Genomic DNA, 11,524 nt, shown 5'->3' with positions numbered 1-11,524 from the left:
TAAAATGGCATGGAGTGAGGTGAAGGACAGCAAGCGGACAAAGCACAAGCGATACCACAAAAGTAGAGAAGAAAACAAGATGGAGGTGGATCCAAGGAGAAATGAGATAGTTAAGACTGTAGCATGCATGTAGTTTAGATGAATAAGCATATAGTGGTCTAACTCCCAGTAGTTTCTTTATCATGTAAGGAGGGTGTGAAGCAGTGATTTCAATCATGGGAGCAATAGCATGAATGCTTATATAATTCTCTACTACTACTCTCTAGCAGAGTATTCCCCCCCTCATAAGTGTACATCTAGCTATTATCTTAGTTGAATCAAGGCTTTTAGAATTTGAACAACTTTATAGGAAACATGATAGGCATTTACGATACTATAATAGTACCAATATATTTGTTTTGAAATGTAGATTCATGATATACTAATTTGCCATCATATATGTTTCTACTACAATATTCTATGAAAGTGGTCAAAATTCAAAAGGAAAACTAACTAGAGAGAAAGAAAAAAAGCTAGAAGCACACCTATTTAAATCTCGGAGGGAGTACTAGCAAGTTAAAATAGGCCATGGCACTAGAGAGTTTATTTAATAGAGTAGCCAATGCATCAAGAAGGCAGTCAAGCAATATTCCTCCATGCCCTCATCCCTAGAAGAATGTTTTTGGGGCCCTTCCAAGCTTTCCCCAGCCCCAAGATAACATGCATGTGAAGAGTCCGTGTAGCAGTAAATTAATGAAGATTATACTCTAGAGACCATGCATGCATGTATACAAGGAAATGGTACAAAATGGGTGGAACAGAAGAATCATTTGGTGACAACTTTTTGGTGTGGGCAGGTGAACTTGGCTAGTGAATGCCTAACTAGAAACAAAAACAAATGAGTAAAAAGTTGCATTCTTACCCACTTGATATGAAAGAAAGAGGTGAGGAGCAGAGAGATCAGAGATGCAAGGAGCATGATGGTGGGAGAGGAGATAGCATGGCAGTGTACCTTTAGGTTTACAAAAATATCATTATAAGTTGTACAAATGGCCTGCTCAAGGACCTACAGGTGGCCATCATATGATATAATAATACCATGTGAGGAGAGAGAAGTAAAGTTTCTTTTAGGGAGTGGGATGTTTGTCATACGTACTTATTCTCTTCCTCCCATGCCCTTCGGTTCTCTATAAGCTATCTCTTCTCTCTCCCTCTCGCTAGTGCTTTTCATGGCTGGAAGATTCTTGGTTTCGAGGCAATGGTGAGACATGACATCTCAGAGCTAGCCTGCTACAAGAAAAGGAGGGCAGGGAGAGGTGACAGATAGAAAGACAAGCTTATAAAAGTAGAGAAACGAACAGAAAAATGAATACAACATCAGTTCAACTACAAATAACAATAAAGTACATGCTCGATAAGCAGAAAAATGTAGGAGTACATTATTAATGTGCTAACCTGTTCTGATAAACTATATATGAGTCTATGCATTAGCCAATAAGAACAATAGCAATGGGAAATAAGAGTAAGCAAATATATGGTACTTGTACTCTTTTGTATCAGATACTACAAGGTTACAAACTTGGAAGCCTCGGTCCCCAAAAGATTTGCATCTACTACACACAAAGCTGAAACACTGCATGCATTGTTGTTACCAAACAAACTGTAGCTCAGTCCTCTCTCTCCCCACTGCTACAAGTCTCCTAAAGTTGGGCCTGCGAAACCACACCACCACATGCACCATGTACTAGGTATGTACCGATGCCTAACTCGAAGCCAGCCTAAAAAGAAGCTTCACACAGGCTACCATGCCACGCACAGGTCGATCAAGAGATTAATTGTGTACTCTGGTGTGTTAGAGCTAGCTAGCCCCCAAGTCGATGAAACAAACTCACAAGAACGCCGGAAGAAGAAGAACACCAGAAAGAGATAAGCACCGTACGACAGATGATCATTACCAATGCTACCATCTTATTGGACCTTTGTGCCTATCTGCAGTTGGAAGCGCATGCACAGCCGTTGCTCAGATCGCATGAGCCATGCATGCATGGGCGCATGCGCGCCACCGTGCACCGCCGCACGTTACCATGAAGTGCCACCGCCGATCATGCCGTTCCAGAACACCGGGTTGTCTTGCCCGCCGGGGGCGCCATTTCCTTGTTGCTCCTTGTTGCCTTGCTCGAACTGATGGTGGCCACCGTCCACGCCAGTGCCGGAACCGCCGTCACCGCTCTCACCTCCACCGGCGCCTGAGCTTGCAGCTGGCTTCAAGTCTTCGAACGGGAACAGCAACCTTCCTGCTCTGTCCTGCATCCCTTGCATCCCCGCGCTTGAGCCGTACCCCGCCGAAGAAGCCGCACCCGCCGGGCCGTGCGCATCCAGCGAGAAGCCGAGCAAGTTCTGCGACTGCGAGTGCGGTGGGGGTGGGCGGAACTCGCCGAGAGTGAAGCCTGCGGCGCCGTACTCTCCTGGCATCTGCATCGGCACCTGCAGTGGCATGTAGCAGCCGGTGCTCCGAAGCAGCTCCATCGCGGAGAGTGCGCCACCGACCCGGGCGCCCATTGTGCTACCGCCGGCCGGGTTACACATGCTACTGCTCTCCAGGCTCGGGAACGCCATGTACTCCGCCTGCGCCTGCTGCATACCGCCATGGTGGTGCGGGAACGCCAGGTTCAGGTCGTGCGCCGCGCTGTCGTGCGCCAGCTTCGGGTTCTTGTTGGACGTCGCCCCGGCCATGGACGAGCTGGCGACCGACGTGCTCGCGGCCGACGCGGACGCGGAGGACAAGGACGACGACGAGCGCTTGTTCTTGCGGGAGCCGCCGCCGACGGGAACGTTGCGCAAGGATCCGCCCTCGGTCCAGTACCGGCGGCAGGTCTTGCAGAAGTAGCGCGGCTGCTGGAGGCTGTAGTTGTTGTAGTAGCAGAACTTGGTGTTGGTGGAGTTGCACCTAGGGCAGTTGATCGCCTTCTCCTTCTGCGGCCGCGCCCGCCGCTCCGTGCTACCAGCACCGGAACCGGCACCGGCACCTGCTCCCGCCACTGCCATGGCCGGCGTTCCACCCCTCACGGCACCCCCAGGTGCCAACGCCGCCGACGGGGCCTGCGCCGGCGGATTCGGATTCGGATTCGGATTTGACCCTTGCACCTGCAGGTTCGCGCCTGTTCCCATCAGCATCTCCTCCATGGGCTTCAGCTGCCCTAGCCCCTGAGGATACACACATGGTAAGCGCAGCCCTCGATCAATCACAAGTTCAGAACGCAGCAGACGATGATCAGCACACACGCCGAACTAGCTAACAAACTAGAGCTAGAGCAACAACAACAAAGATGTGGTGGAGGATGGGTTGTGGCGGGGCTTGTTAAGAATCTCTACGGTGCAACAAAGAACCAAGCAAAAGAAAACAAAGGGAGATTAGATGCAAAGAAAAGGCGAAGCAGCAGGAAAGGAAAAGGGTGATAAGGGGAAGAAGAAAGAGAGATGAAAAAGAAACACACCGCACCACCACACAAACCACAACTTTGTGTGCGCTCTTATGTGTAGGGTTTGTAGTACTGCTGCTAGCTGCCACACATCACCAGGACATGGCTGCTCTTTTGATGTAAGGAGAGAGAGAAGAAAAGCTATGAGAAAAGAAGGTGAGGGGAGGGGATAAAAAGGATGATGGAGAGGAAAAGGGGATTAGAAAGAAGGGAAAAGAAAGGTGATGGTGTATGTGGTGCTTTTCATGGATCAAAAGGGGAGGAAGGGCAGCATAGGATTAAAGCTCACACAGGTCTCTCAGCTTAAAGCCTCTGGAGAAGCGAGACAAGGGCTGGCTGATTATGTGCTCAGATGCATAGATCTACACAAAGGATAACATGCATAAAGGAAGAAGAACAAGACCCAAGAGGATATATACCAGAGAGAGGGAGAGAGAGAGAGATCATGGTCTCATCGAGTGAAGCATGAACAGCGAACCAAGGCGCAGAGAAGATGAACAGCAGCAAGATCAAGGATAACAACAAAATCCAAATTCTCGCAAGTGTGATCTTCGCAGAGAGATCTATTTACCTGGGGCCAGTGGGCTGCATCCATGCGAGGACTCCCAATTCTTGCTCCAGGTGTCGGAATATAAGGAGAAGACGCCGGAAGAAGTAGAGGAGCTCCAGCTGCTTGTGGCAGATTTCTCGAGCGAAGGAAAGAGGAGCAAGAAGGCCCCCTGTGGTTGGCCAGTGAGTGGAATTGTGCCTCCTTCCTATCTCTGCCCTGCCGCTCTCTCTTCCCACATACGTTTTGCTCAAATAGCTAAAGCTAGTAGTGGATTCCTTTTTTCTTTAATATATCTCCATATGCCTCTCTCAGCTACTCCAGCTGCCAGAACACTCAGGGATGGGGATTGGAGCAAATTCTGCAGCTGGTGCTGAGGCCAAGTACATAGGACCTGTGTGAGACTGTGAGCGGAGAGAAGGATGGCGAGGAGGAGGATGAGGAGCTGCGTTCTTGCTCGATCGTCACACGCGTGAGACCGGAGGTGGAGGCTGCGAGCCAAGTAGTCAACCGGCCGAGGATTTCCATAGGAAGGCACCAGAGGAGAATGGCGGTTTGGTGGGGGCCTCACGCACGTGCGGAGGACGGCGCTGCACGTGCCGGCAACACGGCCTTCTAAAATTCCCTATGCGTCACTGTTTGGTGCAACCTTTCGAGTTTCTTTTCCATTTTTCTATTTACTAACAGAAGTGTCCGTGCGATTGCATCGGGAGAAAAGTCGGTCCATTGCAACAGGATAATAAAAATACATATAGGGCACAGTCCCACCATCGGTGATACGTAGCTGATAATTAGTGCTGCAACTTGTGGTGCGTTGCCATGGATTGATTTTATTATTAAACATTTTTATGCCAATTTTTTTTTTACTATTTCAAGTGTTGAAACTTCATGAGATAGCCTCACAAAAATAAGATGACAATTACTAATAGGAACAGATCGACAAGGCAGCTTTGTACAAGTACGATATCATAAATATCACATATTTTGAATGGTGAGGTATCATATCAAATAGTTAAAGAGATGCACTTTGATAGGAAAATCATAAGAAAATATTATTGCTAATTCTTGTAATTATTTAACTTAGCTCTAAATCAACTTCGATTTAAGATCTAGAAAAGAAAGGGGCATTATGAGTGTAGAAATACCTCAAGTAAATGACCAAAATATTATTTATGTATTCTTCTCCAGCAACATACTTCTTCATATTGTCAGTAGAGATGTCCCAACAAAAAGTGATGTTCAAATCGATCACATGTAAGGCATTCCTTGTCCGCGGATTGATAGGCTGAAACAACGGTAATTTTTAGAACTTGCCAAACTTGCGTTGGCATCGATCAGTAGTCTCATAACGTCAATGTGTTCCTCCGTCCATATTAGACACATGTGGTTTCCATTTGTCTTCAAGAAAATTCTGCACTCTGTACATAGTAAGACAACCGTGATCAGATAATATGTTCAGGACAAATTACATATACATTTACAGGCATCAGACAAATCTTGCTGTGAGGCTCCAACATAAGTTTCATACGGACCTTTGCAGCAATATCAGCTAAAGCTTTCAAAGCATGATCATAGATTGTCTCCCAGATATTATTGTTTAACTGCTGTACCTGAGGAACCATTCCATAATGCAGCGTATGCCAAGGTCGTCCGTCCCCGCATCGCTGATCAGATCAGGAGTGACCGAAGCATCTCAATTAGTACTACAGTATAAATATAGCAGACACGAATGTTGTGCACACTGGATTAGCAAACTAATTAAGCTGCAGCCACGAAGCAAGCCTACAACATGCATAATTGTTATCATCTCGGCCTTAAGTATTAAGCTTGTTAGCTGAATAAAAAGAATCTCTGGGCAATAAACTGTCAATAGGAATCAGCAATCTATAGTCCAACAAAGGAAATACAAATGAAACAGAACAGGAAAAAAGAGGACAAAAACAGAGATTGTACATGTCCTTTGTGGGGTAGTCAGCCGGTGGAGCACTCTGAAAAAGCGTTGGAGCCGCTGGCTTTACTTCCAGACCGCGGCGCACATCAAAGCGAGGAGCTTGTATCCTGCTGGCCTGTTCTTGCTGCTCGCGCCCTTGCGACAGACCTCGTCTTCATCTACCCGGCAAGGCGGAGAAAGTGCAGCACACGTTGGATCAGCGCCCGGCTTTTCCCCAATTTAGATCTTGGTGATTATCTTCGATCTGTCGATCCGAGTAGCTAAGGCATGACAGGCAGGGCAGGATCTTCGTGACCGTCTGGAGGGGGGAATCCGGGCGGGCCAGGCCGGCAATGCGTGCTTCAGATTTCACGTGGCGATCGAGGGAGCCATGCTCAACCTGGGCATGGTGCACACCTCTCGATCTCGGACGGCCGTTGCCGGCCCTCTCTCCGGGGCGCCGCCTGCCCCTCCCTTCTCCTGCCTCCACAACCCTAGCAGCATCTCCCCTGCACGGGCAGACTCTCCTCATCGCTCCTCTCTCCGCCGTCTTGACCCACTAATCAGGCGGCCACACGGGCGATGCCAAAGACAGACTCTGCGTGCCTCCGGTCGCGCCGCCCCCAGTATAGGCTGCATCAAAGGGGATCGACTCCGAAACCTCCACTCAATGTGACGGCGCCGCGGACTCCTGTGGCTTGATACCGGAGCGGGAAGGTGCGCGGCCGGCCTGGGCGGTCGACGGGGAATTGAATTTTATTTTTTGCCCCTGTTTATTTAGCCACTCTACGATTTGCCCTCCAATACCTGGCGCTTCCTTTTTTGCCACAGATTTACCTGGTGGGCGCGTCTGGGTTCGCGGCAGGGCCCGGGACCGCGATGGGTGCGGCACCGCCTGGGGCGGAAAATCGGCTAGAAGCCCGGCGCTCGACGGGACGAGGTCACCTCCGTCGCCTCCGTGCACGTCGCTGCCAAGGGGAGCGAGACGAGCGAGCGATTTGGTTCCTCTAGTTCGGCTCGTCCGGTTCAAAGCATCCAGGCCTAAATCGCCGGCGGAGCAGCTTGCTGGCGGCGCTAGTGGAAGAGCAGGGAGTGGCTTGGGTACATCGGTCTGCGGGGAGCTAGCTGGAGCGGCGACCGACAGACGGCAGTGCCGGCGGCAACACCCTGGGTTCTTCCCGTTCTAAACAGATGAGAAAAGGAACTCAATTTGGTTTAGCTTCAGCCAGGGGTAGATTCGCCTTTCACGTGTTGCTTAGATCGTCAAAACAAAAGAAAGCAACAAAAGGGGCAAATAATCGAGTGCCAAAGTAATTCGTGGCAAAAGAGGAAGTACAATGCAATTGAGGGCAAATCATAGAGTGGCAAAGTAAATAGGGGCAAAAAATAAAATTCCCCGCGGTCGACGGATCTGCAGGGTGTCGGTGGGGAGGAGGGACTCGGTGTAAGACCAACGAACCGGTACTGTGGCATTTAGCCGTATTATGTGATTAGGTGGGAGGGCAAAACTGTCCAATGAAAAATTGGACGGCAGAAACCTTAGGCATCTCCAACGCGGCGACCCATCCCGCACATGCGTGTCCGGATGGGTCGAGCCGGACAAAAATCCGGCCCAGCGCGCGGACCCATCCCTAAAACGGATGGCCGCGGCGTCCGGACCCAAATCTGGGACGAGTTTGCGTGGCCGCGGACGCCGATGGCTGGCCGCTCGCGTCCGCCCCTTGTCCGCCCTGGCCCGCGTGTCATAGACATAAATAAAAAATTTCATTAAAAAGTACCCATTACATTTTTGTTTAGTCTACTACTTCTATCCTAATACGTACGGGGCCGACGGCCTTGCCGGCGACTCCTCGCCGGCTCGCCGTCGGGGCCGTGGATTTCACTCGACGCGGAAGGCCTGTACGCGTGAGGATTCCACTCCAGCTTACGAGCTGGATGGCGCGGCGGAGGCCTTCATCCTCCTCCTTTCCGTCTGCGCGCCTCGGGCGCGCTCGTGCTCCACCTCCTGCGGCGGCACCATCCGCTTCTCGCATAGCTCCAGCTCCTGCAGGGCGGCGCGTTCCACAGCGGTGCGCACCTCCAGGCGGACGCGGCCGGTGGCCTAGACCTCGTGGTTCTCGTTCCGCCGGCGCATGCGCTCTTGTCGGCCGCGCTCCGCCGACACAGCAGCCTCCCGGGCGCGCCGCTCGGGCGAGGGCATCTGGATGAGGTGGCGGGCTGCTCGCATAGCGAGCAGCTCGTTCTTTTGGTCGAGGAGGTCGCCTAATCGACGGCGGCCGGCCCGGCAGGTGGCCTCGTTGACATAGGCATTCCCAATGGGCTTGCCAAAGATGGTACCCGGGGTTTACTAAAGGCCCAGGACTCGAAGAATAAGAAGACTTGGAAGCCCATTTATTGTTAAGGAAAAATAGTTTGTATTAGGAAAGATAGAGATTTGTAATCTTACGGGTTGGGTACGAAACCCTCCCGAACTCTGTAACTTGTGTATTACGAAAACCTCGGCTCCGCCTCCTATATAAAGGGGAGTCGAGGGACAAAGAGAGGATCGAATCTCATCGTCAACATAACCCTAGTTTTCACAATCGTCGAGTACTTTTCGTTCGAAACCTTCGAGATCTACTTGCCCTCTACTTCTAGCAAAACCCTAGTCTACAATCTGTAGGCATTGACAAATTAATCCTTTGTCAATTGGCGCTGTCTGTGGGAATTAGAGGTTGCAAGGAGCTGATCTCGATGGCACGTTCAAGATCGTCGACTTCGTCAGTGGCGAGCAATGCGATGGATCGAGGTAACCAGGAAAAAACTGATCTAGTCGATTTTATTCCTCACCCGCCCTCTCGTGTGGATGCATGTGCCTATCTGGAGGAGCCCATCGTCATGACGTTCGGAGAATTCCGATTTGGCGTCAACAAGGAAGGATCCTACCGTCTCGAAGTTCCGATCTCGTCGAAATTTTCAGCGGTCGATTCTAACTTTTCGTCGAATGACGAGGAACTTTCATCGCCACGCTTCATCGACAGCAAGGCAAGCGGAAAGCTCGCCAAGATCTTCAGCAACACATCCTTCGAGTCGTCTGCGGACTCCTTTATAAGCAGCGATTCCGACAGCGTCGACAGCTTCAACTTCATCGACAAATCTGCTGCCATCGGAAAGGTCTTCACCACTCTGTATGATGGTGTCACCAATCCTGACAAAAATCAATACGCAAAATACTATCAGATCTATGCAATAGAAGAGGCAGGCCGATCAGAACCAGAAATATCAGAGGCTTTCGATGATTTGGGAAATCCTTACATCGATCCCGCTGATCTCAGAAAAGGCCTAGGCACTAAATATGCTGGGACTTCAACTCGCGCAAAAGTCCAACTCCCGCAAGCAGCGTGGGATAGGGCTGCAAGAGCCATGGATGGCTCAGAACCAATGACCACCACTGCTACTGCACAAGAACTACAAGCATATCAATATAGACTTGCTCGAGTAAGTAGAGAGTTGGAAAAACAGACAGCGTCTTTAAATAGAAGAAAAGAAGCAGCATCCGCATCAAGCAGACGTCGAGCAGAGCTAAGTCGACAATCAGGAACTTCGGGAGACAGTCACAGAGAAGCTCGGAGGAGAGCAAGATCTCGGCCGCAAAATATACCTGAAGCAGAGAGAGGAAACATAATTCAAAATCTCGACATGTCCTTCATGACGATTGATACAAGGGGAAATATCATCCCGAAAACGCCAGAAGCAGGTTATATGGCAACGCAAGCTTACATCCTTGCGTCGAGACCACCTCCGGGGGACCCGAGAGAACCATTGTTCAATATGGCAATGGCTGGAGTAGGAGTCATGGGAACGGCGTTCGCAGCCACGCCTCCCGAAGCAGATCCTAGGAAAAATAGTCCACGACCCACCACGGCGGTGCAAGACCCACCAAGAACAAGTGGAGCAAGAGACACAGCAGTTCAAGTAAGGGTGGACAGAGCACGACAAGAAAGGAGAGAACGTCAGCACTCACCAGAAGTTGCCGACGAAGATATGTGTGGACTCCCGTGCTTCACGAGAAGAGTTCGAAAGACTCGAGTCCCAAAAGGGTTCAAGTTACCCGAGAATTTCAAGAAATTCGACGGCCTGCAGGATCCCGAGGATTGGCTCGTGGATTATCTCGAGATGGTCAAGCTGGTAGGAGGAACCAGAGCAACAGCTATGCAAAGTATCCAAGTTCACTTGAGTGGTGCTGCAAGATCCTGGATAAATAAACTTCCCCCAGGCTCCATCGACAGCTGGGATAATTTCGAGGATATCTTCGTGAGAAATTTTCGATCCACCTGCAAGAAACCTACGTCATTGGAAGAATTGAGGGCGTGTCGACAGAAACACGATGAGTCGATGAGAAAATATATACAGCGGTGGAACATCATAAAAAACTCGGCAGAGGATATATCTGACGAGAGAGCAATAGATGCGTTCGTGGCAGGAATTCGGCGAGGAGATTTCGTCGAGGACTTAGGGAGAACTAACCCTAAGACCATATCAGCACTAATGGAGATAGCTAATAAGTGGGCAGATGGAGAAGACGCAATATACAACAAGCGACACAGATCGCCAGAAGAGGATCGTGGTCGAAATTATCAAAATAGAAGGCGATTTTCTCGCCAGTTCTACAACAACGACGCTCCTGGCCATATATCGGCTGGCTTTCGGGGAAATCCTGGAGGGAATAGTCGAGAGGACTATCAAAGGAGTAACGAGCAACAAGGCGACAATAGAGGTGATTCTCGCGGCAACAGGCAAAACAGTGGACCAAGGTTTCAAAGACCTTATGTGTCCCCCGAGGAGATGATGAACGGTCCGTGTCAAATGCACTTTTATCTCGACAACAATGGAAAGAGGCAGTCAGGACATCTCCAGAAAGACTGCCGAAATTTTCAGGCAATGTTGCGAGCCGCAGGAATTGCAAATGCCCAAGCAATGAACAGAAATCCTCAGGGGCCAAGGAGTGAGATCCACCTTCCACCTCCTCCCGCAATCACGGACGAAAATCGGCACCAGCTCAGAATAGCGGCAGCACCACACCCACATCCATATGTTGATCCTAACTCTAACGGTGTGGTCTCGATGATTCAGAAAGCTAGGCCATCCAACAGGGCGCAGAAGGTAATCTCACGACAAGTGTTCATGGCAGAAAAGATGCCTCCACCAACAGTTGAGTACTTAAATTGGTCGGGGCAAGACATCGGCTTCACAATCGCGGATCATCCGCAGCAAGTTCCTCGACCAGGACAATCGGCACTCATCTTACCCGCAGTAATTGCTGGTTTCGATGTGTCGAGAGTTTTCATAGATAGCGGCAGCAGCTTAAACCTTATGTATGCAGATACATTGAGGAAGATGAACATATCCCTGGCAAACCTGAAACCAACTGATACACGTTTCCACGGGATCACACCAGAGAAGCCAAGTTATCCGCTGGGCAAGATCAATCTCGACGTTCAGTTTGGAACCCGAGAAAATTACAGGATAGAGAATTTGGAGTTTGAAGTTGTGGATTTCCCGTCGCAATATCACGCTCTGTTGGGACGACCAGCGTATGCCAGGTTCATG

At 50.1% G+C, this 11,524-nt stretch overlaps 1 protein-coding gene across 2 annotated transcripts; it reads right to left on the bottom strand.

The window, feature by feature from the left end:
- Positions 1-1,166: 1,166 nt before the first annotated feature.
- Positions 1,167-4,506, bottom strand: LOC124674899 (dof zinc finger protein 1-like). 2 transcript variants are annotated; one of them, XR_006993094.1, is made up of 3 exons: positions 4,030-4,506; positions 1,935-3,183; positions 1,167-1,266 (listed from the first exon to the last, which is right to left on the bottom strand). XR_006993094.1 is itself a non-coding variant. In XM_047210954.1 (2 exons), the coding sequence occupies exons 1-2, from the start codon at positions 4,051-4,053 to the stop codon at positions 2,059-2,061; spliced, it is 1,149 nt and encodes a 382-aa protein (XP_047066910.1). In that variant the 5' UTR covers positions 4,054-4,506; the 3' UTR covers positions 1,556-2,058. The 2 variants fall into 2 exon arrangements, 1 of the variants encoding a protein (XP_047066910.1); XM_047210954.1 differs by lacking the exon at positions 1,167-1,266 and having other exon boundaries at positions 1,556-3,183.
- Positions 4,507-11,524: the final 7,018 nt, after the last annotated feature.

This window comes from Lolium rigidum, chromosome 7 (genome assembly GCF_022539505.1).
Source record: "Lolium rigidum isolate FL_2022 chromosome 7, APGP_CSIRO_Lrig_0.1, whole genome shotgun sequence".
Taxonomy (NCBI): Eukaryota; Viridiplantae; Streptophyta; class Magnoliopsida; order Poales; family Poaceae; genus Lolium; species Lolium rigidum.
Note: the sequence above shows the minus strand (reverse complement) of the source record. Positions and strands in the feature narration are given on the sequence as shown.

Bases quoted from the DNA above. Each gene is read 5' to 3' on its own strand.
- LOC124674899 (XM_047210954.1), bottom strand. From the start codon at position 4,053: ATGGATGCAGCCCACTGGCCCCAG. The intron at 3,184-4,029 runs GTAAATAGATCT...GTGTATCCTCAG, and splicing joins ATGCAGCCCACTGGCCCCAG to GGGCTAGGGCAGCTGAAGCC.